Source organism: Emydura macquarii, unplaced genomic scaffold, assembly GCF_026122565.2.
Source record: "Emydura macquarii macquarii isolate MOO-44397 ecotype Brisbane River unplaced genomic scaffold, CSIRO-AGI_Emac_v2 contig_1790, whole genome shotgun sequence".
Classification (NCBI taxonomy): Eukaryota; Metazoa; Chordata; order Testudines; family Chelidae; genus Emydura; species Emydura macquarii.
Genome location: NW_027131927.1, coordinates 28840784 through 28862737, shown reverse-complemented (window position 1 = coordinate 28862737; position 21954 = coordinate 28840784). Strand labels below are relative to the sequence as shown.

Here is a 21954-nt window from a genome sequence, read left to right as displayed (position 1 = left end):
ATTTTGGCAAGCTTGTCTCATGTCATACCAGCCAGGTGCCCAGGACACTCAGTGTCCTGAAATAACTTGAACAACGATGCGGCATCAGAAAATGATGACATATGAGTCAGTGTGGAAACCTTATGAGATTACCTCAGGAAATTACAACCTAATTATGAAACCAGGAGTAATGCTATCATTTGTCTAGGAAGCAAGCACGTGACAATAACAAAAAATGGGGAATAGGTAAAAAAGTGATTGGAGCATGCTGAAGTTGGTGAAATTGTGAGGTCTCCTTATACTCTGACCTTTACAAGTAGAGCAAGTCTGAAAAAAGAGAGCCCAGGTTCAGATACCAGAAAGGGGTAAGGAAACCCACTATACTAATAAAAACAAATCTCATTTTTCTCCTGTGTCCTTTGTCCCCTATGCAGTATGAAATGACAGATAGGTTATATCTTGTTCCTCTGTCTCATAGTTAAGGATAGTCCTTCTCTATAAAGCAATAAACTTGGCCTGCAGAACCCTCTCTCTTTTCCACAGCCTGCTACAGTGCGGTCACCATTTCCTCCCAGAGTTTCATGAGCCTTTTGACTTACAAACATCTTTAGTCAAAGGCCCCACTGACATTAATAAGGAATGTCACGATACCATAGCAACCACTGGCACTTTCCAATCCACAGGCCATATCTCTGAGCCACACAGCTTCACCCCTGCTGGCTTTGGATGGCGTTTTCACTTTCCAGGCCCAGCAGGTCTGCAAAGTTCAATAACTGTACAGCTCCAAAAACAACAGAAGAAGCAGAATTTGGGAGGGGGGCCTATCCCTTTGATGACTGCCTTCTGTTGGGAGTGCACATATGCCGGCTGATGAAAAGGATGGTGGATCGGGCATAGAAATAAATTAAAAGGAAGTTAAAATCCCCCTTTTGTGGAGAAATGATCCTTCAAATAGCGTGGCTGCAACATAAAGACTTTCTGTCAGTTTCCTCAGGATAAAGAAATTGATTTCTTTCATGGTTCTACTGCAGTATGATCCCTCCGGGTAGGATGGGTGGGAGAAATGTCAGTGAGGTTTCTCCACAGGTATCTGACAGCTTAGATATATAGATAGATAGATAAATAAATAAACAAATAAACCAGTGTAAACTAGATAGTTGTGAAGGTTGGTAAGGAAAACAGAGAGCCATTTTTCTGTATGTCACCAGTTGAGAGTAACACCGGGTTGGTAGTGACCCAAAAAGTCCTCGTTGTCATCAAGTGGCTGTTGACCTATGTGAAAATGTTGGTGGCCTTCACCCCCAGTTCTTAATGAATAGTGCCTAGATACTGTGGTTATTGGCACTCCAAAAGCATCATTAGACCAGAGAGATAAACAGCATGAATCCCACACCCTCCAACAGGCACTAATTGCGGTCTAGCTGGCAAAGACTGCCAGGCATGAAGGATGAACTAGCCTTTCATCCCTAAGGCACTTCTTTCCACTTTTAAGGATTGAGTCACACGGGCAAGGTATTTGCAGGAGCTTTCCTTGAACCTCCCTATGCTGTACATGCTCTTTGGATAGACAGACAACTTCCGTCTCCCTGGCTGACAAGCTGGCACCTTTTATCAATGGCTATGTTCATTTTTAAAACTTACCTCTTCCCCCCCCCCCCCCCATCCTCTTCCTGAATTATTAGTTAATTTTCTGTATTATAAATCTGTATAAAGGAAGCGGTCAAAGGGCCAAGATCAGCCAGGCACAGCTACAGTAAAATAGTCGTCATTACTACATTGTTAGAGCAGCTGCTCAAATGTAACCACTATTTTGGCTGAGAAGAGAGAGTGGGCAAACTGAACTGTGAAATCATGGAAAGTGAGTCTTGTGAGTGACTTTCGGAAGGGCTGTGAGATGACTCCATTACCCATAACATCTGCTTGGTTATTGGGTGTAAAGTTGTATATTCAACTGGGGACAACATAACATTAAAGACAGATGGTAAAACTACGATCATAAACAATTACTGTCTAAGTGCTGCATTGAGGTAATCTCTGATTTAACCTAGCAGAGAAGTGAAAGAATTGGTGGTAGTTTTAATGAAACGCAAGTGCACACTGTAATCATCTTCTTCTGCTTATATGTAATATAAGTAATAGGATCTAGTAGTAGAGTCAAAGGGAACAGAAATAACACTATTGTCTTGTGCTGTGATTCCATCAAGCAGGGACTAATGCAGTGAGAGAATAGTACTCATTTAGCAAGGCTATGGATTGTGAGAATTGCTCATCATGGTTGGTATACGGTGGTGTTCCAATCTCCACCGTGTAAGGGGCAGGAAGAGCAATCAGTGCTAAGAGCTGACATGCAGGACTGAGTCACCACATGAGTTAGCTTTTTTTTGCTATGCTAGTTTTGATGGCAAGCGGCACGTGGCAAGGGGTGGCCCTTACCCTGCCTCACCCAAACTAGGCTGTAGTACAAAGGTCCTTAGATGAAGAGAGAGTGAGTGTGTGTAGTTGTCTCCAGTTAAGAAAAGAGTAATGGGCTTGTGTGGTTAGGGCTTTGAACTGGGAGACAAGAAGTCAAATTCCTGGCTCTGCCACAGACTCCCTATGTGACATTAGGCATGTCTCTTAATCTCTCTGTGATTCAGTTTCCTACCAGTAAAGTAGGGATTATAATGCATCTTTCTTCTACCCCTTGTATGTCTCTGTTTAGATTACAAACTTTTCTGGCTAAGGACAATGTCTTACTACATATCTGGGCAGAGACTTCCACAATGGAGTCTGATCTCAAATAGGGATACTGGAATACCCATGATTATAAATGATAATATGAGAGAGAATGGGAGGTTTTCAGTCTTTGCCCAATCCTTAATTCTAGAAGACCCCCAATTCCCCACAAAGAAACAGGCCCAAAGCAGCCTTATGCAAAAATCTTTATGAACCCTGAAATATTTCTGAGTTTCACAAGGGCAAACATTCAACTACAGTGCCAAAGCCAGAGTGCCTTGAGAGCTGTGTCCATTGCATGCTTTGGCCTACAGATAGAGAGGGAAAGTGTTACCTCTGTGATGCTTTCAGTCACCACTGCCCTGAAGAACCTGTATTCTGTATCTCCCATGTTCCAGGACACAAATCTCTATTACAGAGTTAATAGCTCCAGTGTTGTAGAATTTATTTACACAGGCCTTTTACTCACACACACCAAGCACTGTAGTTTGGTCTGTGATTAGAGACTATAGTCAGTAGTTCTTTGTGCTTATTAGTGTGAAGATATTCTGTGAGACTTCTCTAGACTTCTTCAATGGCTATCATAAAATGTCATTATGTAACGTTTAAAAAAATGGATGGAATGTACTAGATACTAAAAGGAATAGATAGGGGAATGAAGAGAAGGGAAATACAGGATAATTCCACCCAAAGACCAAGGATTGAGCTAGAAACATTGACACCTGCTGTTCCCACTGTATAATAGTGTTTAGGGAAACCTAAAACTTTGAGTTGTTGCTGCTAAGATGTGATGTGTATGCTAATGAGATGTCCTGGAAGTTGTGTGATGGCAGTTTGGGCCAAGTATTATAAAGTTTTGAGACTGTTCTCTGTTGTGTTTGTGGGGAATCTCCTGTAGCCAGTTATACAGAGCAACAAGTTTTTCGTAGAAAAATAAAGAAATTGACATTTAAAGTAGATTTTTTTATGGCTTTAGTAGTTCACAGGCAACATTTGTATTTTGATTCTAGTAAGCTAAAGTAATTATTAGACTCACTTCTCTTGTGCTGCTGCAGATGTAAGTTAGATACTGTATTGATGCTTTTTTATTGCCTTCATCTACATTAAATGCCAATTTGGTATTATTCATACTTTAAATTGTTTTTTTTTTAAATTCCCATTTGGTGTTTGGTCCATATTTGGTCTTTTTGAAAACAAACTCTCCACCCATTACTCAGCTGAGAGGCTCAGGTCTTATTCATGCACAGTTTTATTTGGAGCCATGTCTCTTTTCAATTTAGTGATCACAGAATAGACCTGGATTCTGTCCTCTGCCACTCATTTTCTGAATGACCTTAGGCAAACCACTTTATGTCAATTTCTCCATCTGTAAAATGGAGACAGTGTATACTTTGCTTTCTCTGTAATGTGCTTTGATATCTACAGATGAAAAGCACTTTGCAGGAGCTAAATTGTGCTATTAGGTTAGCAGATTGCCTGGTAATGTGGACTGATTTTGGTTTGGATTTTAGTGAGCCCACATGGTTTCCCTAGCGCACTTTAAATAACTTGTGCTATCCCCTATACATCCCCTTTCCTGAAAGACAGCTCCCCTCACCTCAATCTTCAACACACTCTAGGGAAATTTCTCTCATGCTGCTAATCACCTTCCATTCCTGTTGTTTTCAGAAGGTGTTAAGGGCACTTAGCACCTTGTACAATCTGGCCTGCTGAGATTACTTGATGGTTAACTTCATTCCTGAAAACCGCAAGGGAACCCTAATCATAAAAATATAAGAACATAAGAATGGGCACACTAGGTCAAACTAGTGTTCCATCTACCCCAGTACACTATCTCCATCAGTAGCCAGTACCAGAACTTCAGGGGGATTGTACAGAACAGGACAATTTTGGAGAGTTCCAGCATTAAGAGGTTTAGGGTTCCTCAAGCATGGGGTTACATCCCTGACTATCTTGGCTTATAGCCATTGATGGACCTATCCTCCATGCACTAAATTAGTTCTTTAATTAACCCAATTATACTTCTGGCCATCACAACATCCCATGGCAATGAGTTCCACAGGTTAATTGTATGTTGTGTGGAAAAAGTACTTCCTCTTCTTTGTATTAACCCTGCTGCCTATTGATTTCATTAGGTGACCCCTGGTTTTTGTATTGTGGGAAAGGGTAGTAACTTTTTTGGACACCAGTCATGATGTTAGAGACATCCCTCATATCCTCCCTTAATCGTCTCTTTTCTAAAATGAACAGCCCTAATCTTTTTAGTCTCCTTGTATAGAAGCTGTTCCATACCCCTGATCATCTTTGTTGCTCTTCTCTGAACCTTATCCAGTTTCACTATATCCTTTTTGAGGTGAGGCTCAATTGACCCAGTATTGAAGCTGTGGGCACACCATGGATTTATATTTTGATATTTGCTGTTTTATTTTCTATCCGTTGCTAATCATTCCTAACATTGTGTTAGTCTTTTCAACCGCTGCTGCATATTGAGCTGAAGTTTTCAGAGAACTATACAGGATTACTTCAAGATCTCTTTCTTGAGTGTTACCTGCTAATTTAGAACCCATCATTATATAAGTGTAGTTGGGATTATTTTTTTCCAATGTGCATCACTTTCCACTTATCAGTGTTGAATTTCATCTGCCATTTGTTGCCTAGCCACCCGTGTCAGGTAGATCGCCCTTTAACTCTGCGCAGTCAGCTTTGGACTTTACAAAATTATTCAAGTTAGTTTCAACTGCAAACTTTGCAATTTCACTCCCTTCATGCCCTTTTCCAGATCATTAATGTATTGAACAGCACTGATCCCAATACAGACCTTGGGTAACCCAGCCAAAACTGATCATTTGTTTCTATCTATTGTTTCTTATCTTTTAACCATTTACTGATCCAGGGGATGACCTTCCCTCTGATCCCATGCTTCCCTCTGATCCCATGCTTACGAGTCTTTGGTGAGGGACCTTGTCAAAGGCTTTCTGAAAAGCCAGTACACTGTATTAACTGGATCACCCTTATCTACATGCTTGTTGACACTCTCAGAGAATTCTAATAGATTTGTGAGGCACAATTTTCCTTTACAAAAGCCATGTTGACTCTTCCCCAACAAATATTATTCATCTGTGTGTCTGATATTTCTGTTCTTTACTACAATTTTTACCAATTTGCCTGGTACTGAAGTTAGGCTCACGAGCCTGTAATTGCCAGGATTGCCTCTGCAGCCCTTTTAAAAAATCAGTATTACATTAGCTACCTTCCAGTCATCTGGTACAGAGGATTGTTTCATACTACAGTTTGTAGTTCTGCAGTTTCATATTTGAGCTCCTTCAGAACATTTGCATAAATACCATCTGGTCCTGGTCAGAGTTTAGGACCTGAAAAGGATGTAAAGAGAAAAGAGAGACAAGGTGGGTGAGGAAATGTCTTTTATTGGACCAACTTCTGTTGGTGAGAGAGACAAACTTTAGAACTTACAGAGAGCTCTTGGTGACTTATTACAGTTTAATTTATCAACTTATTCCAAAACCTCCTCCAGAGACACCTCAATCTGGGACAGTTCCTCAAATTTGTCAGCTAAAAAGAATGGCTCAGGTGTGGAAATCTTCCCCACATCCTCTGCAGTGAAGACATGCAAAGAATTAATTTAGCTTTTCAGCACTGGCTTTATCTTCCTTGAGTGCTCCTATAGCACCTTTGTCGTCTAGTCACCCCGTTTCCTGTTTGGCAGCCTTCCTGCTTCCAATGTACTTTTCTTACTGTTAGTTTTTGCATCTTTAGCAAGTTGCTTCTCAAATCCTGTCTTGGCCTGCCTAATTATACTTTTCACATAACGTGCCAGGGTTTGTGCTCCGTCCTATTATCCTCAGTAGGTTTTGACAGCCAAATTTTAATGTATGCTTTTTGGTCTCTGACGATCTCCATTACTCTGCTGCTTAACCATGGTGACATTCTTTTGATCATCTTATTATCTTTTCTGATTCAGGATATACCTTTAGTCTGAGCCTCTATTACGGTGTCCCCATGTGGCTTGCAGGCATTTAACCTTTGTGGCAAAGCTCCTTTTAATTTCTGTCTTAAGAAGCATCCTCATTTTTATGTAGTTCCCCTTTTTGAAGTTAAAAGTTGCCATTGTGGCCTTTGGGCGATATTATCCCTCCTATCATGACATTAAATTAAATTATATTATGGTGACTATTACCAAGCAGTTAAGCTATAGTTACCTCTTGGACCAGATTCTGTGCTTCAGTTAGGATTAAATCAAGAATTGCTTCTTCCCTTGCGAGTTCCAGGACTAGCTGCTCCAAGAAGCAGTCATTTATGTTGCCTAGAAATTTTGTTTCTGCATCCCATCCTGCGGTGACACATACCCAGTCAATATGAGGATAGTTGCGTTTCCCCCATTATTATTGTGCTTTCTGCTTTTGTAGCCTCCCTGAGCAGTTCATAATCACTGTCACCATCCTGGTCAGATGGTCAGTCATATATTCCTACTGCTATTCTCTTCTTGTTCAAGCGTGGAATTTATCTCCATATAGATTCTATGGTACAATTTGTTTCATTTAAGATTTTTACCTTATTTGACTCCGTTTTTTCTTTTACATATAGTGCCACTCCCCCACCAATGTAATCTACTCTGTCTTTCCTATATATTTCAGACCTGGTATTACCATGTTCCATTGATTATCCTCATTCCAACAAGTTTCCGTGCCTATTATATCAATATCCTCAGTTAATTTGAGGCACCTGAGTTCACACATCATAATAGTTGGAATTCTAGCATTTGCATGTAAGCATGTGTACATTTTGTCGCTATTCAGTTTGCTTGCTTTCATGTGTTATGGGACTCTTACATTTGACTGTTCCTCACTAACTCCTACCTGTACTTTATGAACTTCCTTCTTATCCCCTTTACTAGGATATTGAGTTCCCCCTTCAATAAATTAGTCCCTAAGGGACGTCTCTTCCTGAACTGTGTGCTATTCTGCACCTGTTGGCTTTCCCACGACCATTTAGTTTAAAAAGGTTGCAGAATATTCTGTAATTATGTGTGCCAGCAGCCTGGTTCCATTTTGGTTTAGGTGGAGCCTGTCCTTCCTGTTTAAGGAGGATCCTTAAAGGGATCATCTATCTTCTAAAAGGGTGATCTGACTGGGATTTTAAAAAAATTGAACCCAGATGAATTTTCCTGGACTTCTAAAAACGTCTGGCTCATTTTTCCCTTCATCCTTTTTCATTTATGCATCATGCCCTTCTGGGTTATGACTGGGCCAGAATACATCCAAAAAGGACGTTCTTGAGGTGTTTCCAGACAAAGGACCTCAGATCTCATAGGCCAACCTGTTCTCTGGACATGGGCAACCGAAATTTAATCACAGGATTTGTTTGGATAAAATCTTAAAAGAATGTAACCTCCAGAGTTTCCGAGAGTTATCCTGCTGTTATTAACTCTGTATCCAAAGCATGCTAAAACACTTTTCAGACAAGGAGATGGACAAGGTCGCTGTCCTGAAGCACTCAGCACTTGTCATTCATAGATTATTCAGTTCTGTATGTCAAATGTGTACACTTGGAGTGTAAAAGAATAGCCTGAGGTGGCTCCATTCCCCCCATTCCTGCCAGCCAGAAGACAACACAGAGGGGAGTAGAACTGCAAAGTAACCCACAAGGGGTATATATAGGGGAAAGGTGACTACCAGGACACTCCCTTCTCTGTGTAATCGCCTCTGTTGCTTTTTAGCCCATGGCTTTGTGTAAAAGAGAGAGTAGAGGAGTGGGGTGGCAGCCGGAGCTGGGGAAAAGCCATTCCAAGCTGCATGTTCCATGTCATAGTGCAGACTGACGTCCGCATAAACATGAGAGATCAGCTAATGCCTGGAGAGGCGTAAACTGTCTCTCCACGGTTTATCCCCCATCAAAAGAATCACAGAGCACAGGTGCTGGCTGAGAGATAATAGCAGCATATCCACCAAGCTGCTGCAATGCAATTGCTCTGTACCTGTGTCTCTCCATGTGTGTGAGGAGAAGGAGATTTTAGAGAGAAGTGTCTTCCCTTACTACCCCACAGGGGATGTCCTACCTGTTGGTACTGGCACACCATGGTTAGCCCCACATCAAAGAGGGAATGAATGGTGCATCAAATATACCCCTTCCCCCAAGTCCCATGCATCTTTTTGGGTAAATGCTTCACTTCGAACTCCATATTTTCATTTACACAGGGGGGAAACATAGGGCCCTTGACGCTTTTCTGTCATCTTTCTCCAAATGCTCTTCCCCAAAATTTATCTGTGATATTCCTTGCTTCCTATATCTGTGACACCCTCTTTTGACATCACGAAAAGTTTCACTCGCAGAAGAGGCCCTGAGATCTGCTGTACAGCTCTAAGTGCAGCATTTTGCCCTAAGCAAGAACTTGGTCTTGTATCCTTAAATGATCAAGCTGGGCCCGAGGTTTTCATCTAGTCCAACCTGGAGTGATCAACTTGCTGCCTGTACAAAGTTAGCTAGAAGTATTTCTGTTCCTTTCAGCTGACTGACTTAAAGCACATATACAACTTGTTTAGCATGAGGCTGCTCCCCCACTAAGGGGAGTAATAGGATTCTGCCTTTGTGCTTGACGATTGCTTTTGTGTTCAGTAACAATATTGCTTTATTTCCACCGCCACCATCCCTTCTCCAAAACCTAGGAACCTACTGGCATTGAGTATCCTCTTATGGATTCAGCAAGTACCATCACCACCATAGTGGGACCGAGCGCTTTCAGTATTCCCCTGCCCATCAGACAAAAGCTCTGCAGCAGCCTTGATGCCCCTCAGACCAGGGGCCATGACTGGAGGATGCTGGCCCACAAACTGAAATTGGACAGGTGGGTGTGTTTCCTGTCTGACTCAACAACGTAGCTGCTGTTATAGAGTTATTCCAGGTGTGTGCACGGGAGGGGAGCTCACTCAGCGTTGTTCTTGTTAAGGGCCCAATCGTGGTCCCAATTAAATCAGTGGGCAATTTGCCATTGACTTCTGTGGGAGAGGAATTTTCAAAGAGCACTTTTACAGAGTAAGTGACCCACAAAAAAGTAGAACCACATAGGTAAGAGGACAGTACCAGTTCTAAACAGGTGGGGCAGATCCCCATCAACTGGTGTAAATCGGCCCAGCTCTGTTTAAGCCAGTGGAGCAACCCTGATTTACACTAGCTGATGATCTGGTGCAGAAGGCTATGGCACACAAATGCAGTACAATGACCTACAGATGTCACAATGAATGCAAATGCAGAGTATACGTACTGGGTGTGCTTTGTGGATAGTTTGAATCAACATTGACGTGGCAGCCAATCTTACAAAACCATGTCACTTTGTTCTGCTGCAGGTACCTAAACTATTTTGCTACAAAATCGAGTCCTACTGGTGTGATCCTAGATCTCTGGGAAGCGCAGAATTTTCCGGATGGCAACCTGAGCATGTTGGCAGCAGTCCTTGAAGAAATGGGAAGACATGAGACAGTTGTTTCTTTAGCAACAGAAGGAAAATACTGATGCAACTTTGGAATGAAAAAGAAGGAATGGAAATAGGGGAGTGGTATTGCCCTGTCAGCTATGAATAAGAAACGAAATGAATACCCAGACCAATGAGTTCTACAAGAGACATTTCAGAGAAGAAAAAAACAGCCCTGACTTTCCCATATGTTCTCCTTGTACATTATCACAGGATCTAAAAGAAATCATGCAAAGTTGTACCTTGAAAATATAAATCAACCTAACGTTCCTCTCAGCTTGGCTGTACACTGCTTGGTACAGGATTTTACAGTTTCCTAGGAAACGCTTTTTATTGCTATCCAGCTATATGGATAAACTTTCTTAACAATCCCAGTTTCTATGGACATTGTTTACATCAAATACTGGACAGGGGTAAGGAGACTGTCCATGGCTCTTTATATTTTTGTTTAAAGCCATTCTAGACAAAGCTGTGGACAGTTGGTTGTGGCTATTTCAAATGATCAATTTCCAGTGAAATTCAGACTTTTGCTACAAATGCGTGCAACAAAGTGTCTCAAGATAACCCTCCCGTCATTGTTCTGTTTCCTAGATCAGGTTGTAAAACAAGTGTTTTGAAACGTGTGCATCTGGAAAGCAGATAAGTTGGGTGCTAAACGGGATAGCATGTACTACTCCCTGTCTCCCCCAAGGGAATTCCACGGGTTCTGTGTAAAAAATAGCTGTAGGGCTGTAGGGAAAATAGGGATTCATTTTTCAACTCACAATATAACCCACTCCCTTCTTAAATTAAGAGTGTGTGTGTGAGAGAGAGAGAGAGAGAGAGATGCAATTTGGAGTGTGTGGGCGGGGAGAGGGGGGAAACAACCCTGCAAAAAGATTTTGCTATAATGATTATTTACTAATAAGTACCCAGTGCGAGGATTATTATTATTTTATTTTAATTTTTAATATTCTCAGCAGTAGCACGTATCATTCATGTGTAGGCAGAATCTGCTCTCTCCTTTCAAGAGTTGCAGGGGTCCTTCTGACACACTTCCCCTCAAATGCCACCCTCTCTCCCCTTCGCCAGGCACTGTGCTCATCCAGATGAGCCAGCTGGGCCCACTCACATGGTTAGCATATACTGGATCAGATCCTCCTCCACTGCTGTAAATCAGTGTAGTTCCATTGAAGTCAATGATTTACACAAACAGAAGGTCTAGCTCAGCGAGTGCCAACTACCGCATGATGTGAGTGTCTGCATCACCTGCTATTTATTAATGATTTAGGGAGCAAACATCCCATTGTTATGCTCAAAAAGGAAGCTGCCCCATGCCAATGCTGTGATTACTCCCTCTGAAACCACACATAGCCCCTAATTTTCAGAAGCATGTGCAGCAACAGTACTTCTAGTGAATACCTGTCTTGCATATTCATGTGTGACATCAGCCAAAGTGTGTGCAAAAACATGCAAGTATACGCTGGAAAATTAAGAACTTAGGCTCTGATTTTATTTTTTTTTTAGCGGTCTTGAAGGGCCACCACCCCCATTTACTTCCCTTGGGATTGTGGGTGCTCAGCCCCACTGAAAATCAGTCCCTTCACTTTTAATCAAACGTGTATGACAGTGGAGGACAGTCATGGAACAGGTAGGCTGCTCCATTTTATGTCTGGTCAAATTCTGCTCTCTGATCCATATGGTGGAGCTTTCCTGTTGCTTTCACTGCACGCAGGGAAGTGCCACTGGAGATCATATGCAGGGCAGACGAATAATGGAGTTGAACTCTGGTCTACAGCAGAGCTTTGTCCTTGCTATTTCCACACCCTATAAATGCTCTTCAAAGTTGTCCCAGAGCTGCTACTGCTGGAACTCATTTCCACTGTAGAACACGCTCATTTGTTTTCATCTCCTTCTTGGCCATTTTGATGTGCACAAACAGCTGATGTGGGGCGTTAGGCAAGTGAAACTAACTATTGTTTTTCCAGTTGTCATTTCTTTGCAGGCTTGTTTTGCTTTAGTGAGAAGAGTGACTCCTTTTTATGATGCAGGGCATATCATTTCAGTGTTTCTTCCTAACCTTTCATTTCACTTCCAATGCTTCCATCCGCTTGGATGTCCAGTAATCTGAAAAAATCTCAAGTAACCCAGTGTAGGGAAAAAGGTGCTCTTCACTTCACTTCCCTTGCAGTAGGTTCACAGGGTGACAGGGTCTAATGACACCATATCTGCTTTTGGTCTAGTCCAAATGTTTCTTCTGAGTGGTCCAGTGTAAATGGATTAGTGATTGGTAACTGGCTGTACTTTATCTCCTTCGATAACTGATTCGGGACTCAGGTGTCCCTCTGAGCCCCACCCAGACCTGATGCTCTCTCACTTTAGCTTCCACATCAGATCAAACTTCCCCCTTTGTTTGGGGGGTTTTCTTTCCACTGAAAAGGACTAAGTAGTTCATGGATGGCAGAAACTTGTGATAATTTTTCAGCTCACAATCCAGCTTTCTAAGCTCCACTTCGAGTGCTCCATATTCAATATGTATCCATTCCACACTGAAGAAACGAGGGGGGGGGGGTCGCTAAGAAGGGGAGTTGGTTAGTTGGTTCTTTGGGAGACGGGAGATTAATTTTCAAAATCTCTTGGATGGGAGAAAATAGAAGCAGTCCTTACCTCTGAATGTTTGTACACACTGCCATCTAGTGCTATGGACCACACTCTTTATGTAATACTGATACCAGCTTAAAAACTAATAAAGATTACCTTATGTACTACTGGAGGGAAATATATTTTCTGAGCTGGCTGTTTAGAATGGCAATTCAGTTGTGCAGATATTACCACCTCTTAAACTGTCATAACATTTACAGCAGGTCACACAGTTTTTTTAAAAATGACTGCATGTGTCTTATCCTCAACATACTCTTTTTTTTAAAAAAAAAAAGCTTAATATTTTCATTGCTCACCTCATGTTTTTGAGTTATGGCAATTTTGCTGCTCATTATGCCACTTTCTCATTACATGTTGGTTGCTAATGATATAAATAAAATATATATTATATATAAATATATATAAAAGTATCTACAGACTTTGAAGAAAATCTTTAGTTTCTGATTTAATATCACTATTGGATAGAGTTGTTTTAGCCTCATTGCTTTGAGTTCTTTTGTGTTGTCCTCGTAAAGATGGCTTGTCAGTATATTTGATAAGTCCTTTGTAAGTTTTATGTGGACACCAGCTATATCATATTGAACAGTGTGAGACCTGATGATTATTATTTTTCTGAACCATGTATGTGCTGAAGTGGTCAAGGTCTCTTCAGACAGGATATGATTTTGTAGGAAATGGTTAGTGACCAAGACTCCTTTTTGACATCTGCAGAAACATGAACATTCACAGGATATTTAGCAGTTTGGGATGCACATAGTGCAAAGACATTTCTGTTAACCTAAGTGTCTTGTCGTTTCTGTTGCTCACTTACGGATGTCTTTACATAGAGTAAACCTATCTCACGGCCAGTGTCCTGGTGGATTCTTGTCGTGCTACCTACCCAAAAGAGGTTTGGTTTTTTTAACCCATTTGAAGTCGTTGTATGTTTTAGCCGAGTAGTGACTGCAGCACTTAGATTAATTTTATACAAGCTAATGTGGTTTAATCTGTTTGATCCTAAGTTCATGGCACTTTGTAAACTACCTTACTGAGCATTTGAAAGTCTTTTCAGGTATTTTTCTGATCCGCTAGCTGGCCCTGAAGTGATTAGTCACCCTCAGAGCTCAGTCAGAAACTTGAGGATGCAAGCGGTGTATGAATGAAAAAAGCCTTTGTACCTTCTGCTGTGAGGGACTCCAAGCAGGTATTCACTATCAGGGTCACCCCGACTACTATTTCTAGTCTCTATTTTAAACATGTAGTTTGCAAAACTTTGTAAGGCACACTGCAACTTTTTAAACACAAATCAATATTACATTCCCCTCAAGGCAGGACTTACACAACTGCAAAGTTGAAGGGGCAGGGCAGGGGGGGAGGAATAAAGGGTATTTATAGTAACTGGTCCTTAGCTATTATGTCACATAATGGTTGAATAAGGGATTACTCCTCCCTATTTCCTCACAGCCTAGCTGATGCTTGTGAAATGAATGTACAGTGAAGTTACAATCCCTTGTCTGCATCCTCTATTTCATTTCAATGAAAATAAATGATGGTGATGTCCAAAATTCAGCTCAGTAGCATCACTGTAAGCTCAGGTAAGCAGAGCTGTGGTAGGCGGGAGGCAATGATTTCAGTACCAACCGTGCTGATAACGGGCAAGACAATGCAGGGAAGAACTAGAGATGGGCCTTCGCTAAACCCCCAAAATCAAAACACTCTGTTTGGTGGCTTGAGCTCGTCTCTGCATCCAAACGCATTAACTTACCGAACATGTGTCGGAAGTTTCCCCACCACCATTATGAAAGTAAGTCCCTCTTTAAGCAATGCCTATTCAAAAATTAGTAGATTTCATTGATCTCTATAGCTGAAAGGGTATTTAGCATTTCCTATGATGTTGGTGAAAGTGTACATTAGTGGTTTAGTCTTCGCTATTGTTTACCGAGAAATTAATTGCTATATGCGTATTGTACGCTGATTTGACCTTCTCTGTGAAGGATACTCAATAGTTCTGGCATCTAGCTAACTTCTGGGTTTTCTTTTAAGGACCAAGATTTTACAGTCAACATCATTCAAAGCAGTCTAAGCTAAGCTTGTTGGCATCCAGTGATGGAACAATAGGCCTTAGCTGAGACCAGCTTGCCTTGTGTGCTAGAGCTTACGTGGTCATTTCCAAAAATCTACAGTAGTGTGTAAACCAAGGATCCTAAAAAGAAATAACCCTGCAAAATAATGAACTACACGGTGGAGGTCCCTCATTCTCCACAGCCTTTGTAAATCACCCCCTACAAAAATAAACACCAAGCCATGCATCAGCTACCAACTCCTTCAGAGCAGGGCATATAACACAATCAGTGTGAAGAATGTACATGTTTGACTTCATTTACTGAAATGCCCTCTTCTGATTGAATACTGAACAGTAACATGTAGATCACACAGTCAATGCCTTTTTAAAGCACAGAGGTCTCAACAAATGAAAAGCTTGCATGGCCCCCAGCTTAGAAGGAGTGGCACGGGTCCACTACAGATGTTACTTAAGGTTCCTGGATTTTGGGTTTTTTTGCATGTTGATCCAGTACAGATGTATTTTCTTGGGTTTTCATTTTCCTATTGCTGTATCTTCTATGCAATTCCTTTTCTAAAGAATTACTAACAGAGAAGTGCTAGCCATTGCATTATTTGTATTGCTGTACAGTGGAGCTGTGGTTTACTAGTTCTGAGTGTGCCTCTTATCCCTATCCCTTTTTTCTCCTTCCCTCTGTTTGTAAATGCCTTCATTTATTCTATCAGCCTGACATGTACAAAGTGTAAGAAAGAATTTTTAAACAGGTAATAAATTATATTTATAAGCAATAGAAAAATAACCTTGTGTGCAAATGTTTGCTTCTTTAAAAAGAGCTTCTTTTCTTGCACCTTGAACTTTTGTCAGCTTGCAAGGCCGGAAGAGCTGTTCATTTTATATTTGTGGAAATCTATGTTCTCAAGAGAAGTGTTCTTGCATATAACTACATGCCACGACCCAGTCTTACTCATAAGATCCTGCAAAAGACAGCCGTAATCAGCACAACAAATATATAGGGTGGCATCTATTTCCTGCAATTTGACGTTAAAACTAAATTTTTGTGAAAAATTGCAGTGAAAAGATGCAGTGAGAGACATTTTTATTCTAAAGCCTCCTGTCAAGGCTACTGCAGCTGACTGTTCCTTGCCCTCCACCTCAGTGGGGTATACAAGCCAGAAATTACAAGAGGCTGCAGAAGCAGCAGCATGCGGTTATAACTCTTTGAGTTAAAGTCCAATTTAGGGACCAAACGTGTGTTGAACCAGCATTTTCAAGTGTTTTTGGTTATTGTACCTGCACCAGACTCATGTTACAAAGTTTCTAGCACTAGAGCCCGTCTACCTCCAAAGTGAGTCTCATGAACCCCCTGCTTGATCCCACAGTACAGGCAGCCTTGCTGTCTGTGTCCCTGTATGCCCCACTCTGCCTCCAAATTGATGCATCTTGCTCTCTCGATAACCTCCCAGTACCATCCGCCCTGCTCTGGGGTTCTCTGCTCGGTATTCCCTTCTGGTCCCTCTGTTTGACCCTTTGACCCCCAACGCCCATTCTTGTTTGTTCTCCGTATTCAGTTGAGTTCCGGGCCCAGTGACTGTGTCCCTTAGGCTGTGGGCGGGGCCTTTAGCAGTGGGCGGGTTTGTGCTCACCCACTTCCCGGAACCCAAAGACGACCATCAGCATTGCGCTCGGTGACCTCATTTGACCCTCAGACTACAAATTGACCTCTGCATGACCCCTAGGTGCCAACAGCCCTTCTCTCTGTAACCTCATGTGACCTCCAAATTGATTTTCATTGACCTTTTCATTAACCCCCCCATCAGCCCTGCTCTCTGTGTCCCTGGATGACCACTCTGCCTTCACAGTGATCTTCCATGACCTCTTCAAAAACCCTTCACGCCTGCAGTCTGTGACCTCGCTGCATGCACTTTTATCCTTACTGATCACTGCATAACCCAGAACTACACCATCTTTGCTTTTCAGCCCCACTGCTTGTAAATTTATTTTCATTGACCGCTGCTTGACCCACCACTACCGCCTCCCTTGCCTCCTCTCCATGCCCCTACTGCCTTTAAATTTATTCTCAATTATCTCTGTGTGGCCCCCCTCACCCCACTAGCTACAGCGGTGAACTCCAGGAGCCTGTTTGACTCCAAATTTATGTTATTTGACCCTCTGCATGACACTCTTCCTCCAGCCTTGCGCTCTGTACCCCACTACGGCTGCAGTGCCGCCAAATTTATCCTCAATGACCTCGCCATTAGCCACACTACGTGCAGCCACACACTGTGTCCACCCTTCTGCCTTGCTACCTGCCCTCATTTACCCCTTCCTGACTCTGATTGTGTCCTAATTCATCATTACTGACCTCTGTGTAACTCCCCCTCTTTCCCCAGCCTTGCGCGCCATGACCCTTTCCTTATTCACCCTCACCTCCCACCAATCTGTTAATCATTGATCCCTCTCTCGCAACATTCCCTCTAGCTGTGCCCTCATTGACTGTTGTGATTTTCATAGTCCGCAAGGTTCCCCTGCATGACATAACTAACTCCAGACTCACTCAGGTATGGCCCTCGTTACGCATGTGTACGAACCAAAACCAGGAGAGTGAAGCAAGTCAAACTCAAGTGCTTGCTGCAGCTCTTGAGAAGCTGGGTTTGATACAATCAGTGGCTCCCTTAGTACAAGGGCCTTGCTCTTTTAACTGCTATAGCCGGGGGGGGGGGGGGGGGGGGGGCAAAAAAAGGAGGCAGGACAGAGGGAGGCCACCTTGGGAGCAGCGACTGAAGAGCACTAGCATCACTCATATTACTTTTTGCATGTGAAGCAATGGCTCTATCATTTGGGCTCATGCTCCTGACTGGAGACTCTCCCTGCCATGTCATGCCATAGGCCACAAAGTTTCCTTGGCAGCCTGTAGTTCCTGTCCCAAACAGCCATGGGAGGCATGCTTCTTGTGGGCTGGTTAGAGTGTGGTGCTAATAATGCCCGTGTTGTGGGTTTGACTCCCCAGGGTGGGCACCTGGTGACTGTGGGCCTTGGGAGGGTGACTTGTGCCTGACAGCTAGGGGGAGAATGTGGGTTGCAGAGAGTGCGGGAAAGTCCACCCTCTTAAAAAAAAAAGGCAGGTGACATGCAGGATATTCATCTGAAAAGATGGAAGGGGAAGAAAAAAAATCACATTCTGAAGCCTGAAGATTCCCTGAGCAATGGCACAGCAATATGCCCCAGGAGAGGGGTTGAAGGTAAACCCCGTGAAGGGGCAACAGACTGAGTCCTTTGAGCGGACTTTGAGCGACTGGTCCTTGTTCCACTCAGACCCTCCCCCCCTTGCAAGAGAGGGGCTGAGCAGTAAACAACCCCTGGCTTGTGGCTGGCAGCCTGCAGAGAGCTTCTCCACAGGCTGCCAACTGGGGGGGGGGAGGAGGAACAGGCTGCACAATGGATGAGGGAAACTGGGGGTGGGGTGAGTCCCCCCCACAGGGAAGTACATTGGAACAGCTGCTGAGTCTGAGGGCTCTGCAGCATGCGAGTTTGTTATCTCAGCAAACCCGTTCTGCCCTGGTGTAGTTCTCAAAGTGCCTCTCAGTCCTTTAGCCTCTCCTGCAGCAGCCACTCTCTCCATACCCATGTTTAGATGGTCCTCCAATCCCTCTGCTCACCATCTGGGGCCACATCTGAGAGCACTGGAGGAGCTCACAGAACAAATCCTCCCTCGTTCTCATCTTTCTCTTCCAGCAATATAAACATGAGCAGAAACTGTTAAAGAATTGAGCAGACTAGAACCTGAACTAGAAATAACCGCAATAGTCAAAAACGTATGTGAAAATCAAAGTCTAGCTTCTGTTCCTGCAACTAAACAAATTGATACCTAGACAGAAATAGGGCATGAACAAGGATGGTTGTTCTGATCTCCCCTCGGACACTGTTGGTGCAAAATTTCAACTTTCAATTGAACCTTATTGTATTTCTGTTATGCCAAAGAGACTGAAAAAAGGAGCTGAGAGAGAAAACATTCCATGGGCAAACAGGATGAAAGTAGAGCAGGCAGAGTAAAAGCCCAATTAAGAGACATTGTGAGGCAAAGTGTAACAAAAAGTTTGAATCAGCTTTGGCAGTGGGTGTGGAAGAGGGCTGGAAAAGGTTATTGACCTCGCCAGTCCCGTACAGGCAAAAAGAACTCATGGATTTGAAATAGTTTTGCAATGCCCAAAATTACTTGACCAGGCGCACAAAAATCCAATTCCACAAGATTTGCACTTCTATACTATTTACAAAGGGCATGATTAACAAGAACACTGCGTTTTATCTTTTCCCAGTCCTATGACATGTCATGCTCTTGTCCCCAGTCACATACATGACCTGAAGCAGAGTGAGGGTATGTCTACACTGAGAGTGGCAAATTCGGTGGAGTCAGCCCCACTCTAGACTGAGGAAGAGATGGAAGACAGCAGTGCAATCGCAGGGCCACCTATCTGCACATGGCTATAGGTAGTTTAAAAATATCTGAAGAATGGAATTTTTCTATATAAAGGTATGTCTTAAGTGTAAAGGACAAGAAAGTCTCCCTGGAAAATGGACCATTATAATAAACAAAAAGCTCTTTGAACAAACAGATAAGAAAATAGCTATTACTATTTTTTTTAAATACACGTTAATTGCTTTCGCAGAAGTTGCCATGTGTCTCAGTTTTTGATTGGACAGCTGTCCCAGCTATGCAGAGAATTCTTTCCATTGATCAGTTTGCGTTTGGCAAGAAGACACAGATACTCACACAAACATCTAGATCTATTCCTTGCATACTCTCGACACATAACTTATGATAGGTCAGCCATAGATGGGGTTGTTCTAACTTTGTTCAAATCTTTCTAGTGCAGAAGGACAGCCCTCCGGGTATTCAGATGGAGCAAAAAAACTCCCTTTGTGCAGACAAGTTCCACAGAACTTGTATAATTGTTGGCAGGGTGCGAGGTAGGGCACTTTAAATTGGCTCAAGAACGAGCTTTTTATTGAAGGCCTTCTTAAATTTACCATGCTAAGTGGTGTTTATGCTCTGCAGCACACCTCACAAAAAAGGGATCATTGATTTAGTCATGATAAGTATTTGATATAGCCTAGGCTTGTGTGTGTCATCGGGATTTCATAATCCACACGAAAAGTGGGCATGAAGGGTCCGTTAGGATCACAGTTGGGCCAAAATCATTATTTCTTGTTGGATGAAAATAGAATTCCATTTTGCCCATCCTGAAGGCATACATCATGTATTTTTCCAGGCACTAAAACCTTCAGCCACCATGGTTTATTGAGGCATGTAGGACACAAGACTGGCACTAAAGGCCCATCAATATGTCTGGCACTGTTCAAGAAACCAAGCTGGCTAAATCACTTAATGATTTCTGGCACATTTTTGGTCACATCACAACAGCACTTACCATGGATAATGATGAGTGAGCTGAAAATACCAAAGAGAGAGAGACCATTAAAACAAAAAAATATTGACATTGTATTATGGGGGTACCATTAAAAGCAACTAAATATCAAGGCTCTGAAATTAGAACACCCCTCAAAATGTATTGGCAGGAAAATTTCTAATGAAGTTTCTTTGTAACAATTCACAGCAAAACTGGACTTTGAATGAAAAACCAATCTATAAGAAGATAAGCAATGCTATCATTCTTTAATGTCAACATGCTCTCCAAACTCCTCTCCCTAACTAGATTAAGGGGCTAGTATGTAATGACTTAAATGGTAAAATTAAAAGCTTTAAGCTCTATTTTAGTGATTTGTAATTATGGGTAGTGAATCCATTCAGATGAAGTAACACCTAGGCCACACCCTTGCTGGCATAAGTGTGGCTTTGCCAGTTCTTCTTTTTACTGATCTGCTCCACATAAGGGAACAAAGGTAACATATTGTGCTGGAAGTTTTGAGGGAAAAATACACAAACCAGTAACAACAAAAAGCCCTGTTTATGGGAAGACCCAGGGAAAGGTGGCATGACCCAGAAACTGGAAAACCATCAGGAAAAATGCAGAATTTGGGTAATTGACGCTTGCACATGGTAATATACAGTTGACCTAAATGCCAACAGTTTGATGGATAAAATGCCAGTTGAATAAAGATTAATTTATAATGTAGAGATGTATAAAAGACCTAAGTGCACATGGACCCAAACTGGGGAAACATGGGACCAGAAATTAAAGGACAGGTCTGAAGGACCAGAACAAGGATCAGACAATCATAGAAGATAGGGATTCCTGGTGCCTCAGAATGTATGTCCAGATGCAATCAGTGACAGTAGTTTTGGCGGAAATTGTATAAATAAAGGTGAAAAGTGATTAGGCCTGAATTGAGTGTACTTGTGACTCATTTCCAAACTTTTACGCCCAGCAGCATTGAGCCAAATCACCGATGAAAATGGCCTTTACCAATAAAGGTACTCAGTAAAAATTGGATCGCTTTCTTGTACACCACAGCTGATTATCCTTAGCTGATTATGCCAAAAAACAAAGGGCCAGATCCTCAGTTGCGAGACGTTTAAACTCATTGCAGCTGAGAAGAGCAGGGATAGGAGTGGAAAGCTGTCTATAGGTTACCTTTTTAACTCACTCAACCTGGGCCAACCAGGAGCCAAAACAACCTGGGTATAATTTAGGGAAACCTAGGATTCCTCTAAACTATGCTCGATGCACCAGTCCCAGAGGGACACGGTGCCAGCAAAATATTTGGCAGAGTGCTGTGAACCCTGCGGTTCACCCTCTTACCACCTTCTCATGCTGCTGGATTGATTCCTAAATTTAAGCGGGAAAACAGTTGGCTCCACACCAGTGATGACTCAGTGATTCTGCTTTGTCCTGGGGACTCTTTTGGCAGAGTTTTAGCTACTTTGAAGCAGAACAAAGTAGTGGTCAAAGCCAGAGTTCAGAATCTAGATCCTAGTTAGGGTTCTTAATGTTTCTGGATCATTATCTTTACCCCATGTAACCTGACACCAGTTGTGCAATCAATTCTTTTACCTTTCTACCAGAAATAAAGACTCAGTACGCATTCTTTTATTGCATTTTTATCTGAAAATTTAAAGCACAGAAAACCTCTTTAGGAT

General features: G+C 42.3%; 1 protein-coding gene across 1 annotated transcript in view; it reads left to right on the top strand.

Annotated features, from left to right (window-relative positions):
- The window catches only part of UNC5C (unc-5 netrin receptor C), a 326895-nt gene extending 316383 nt beyond the window's left edge, over nucleotides 1-10512 (top strand). The window contains exons 15-16 of the mRNA XM_067557393.1: nucleotides 9375-9553; nucleotides 10053-10512. Of these exons, the coding sequence (XP_067413494.1) occupies nucleotides 9375-9553; nucleotides 10053-10218 (345 nt within the window). The 3' untranslated portion in view covers nucleotides 10219-10512. The remainder of the gene's footprint in view (nucleotides 1-9374; nucleotides 9554-10052) is intronic.
- Nucleotides 10513-21954: the final 11442 nt, after the last annotated feature.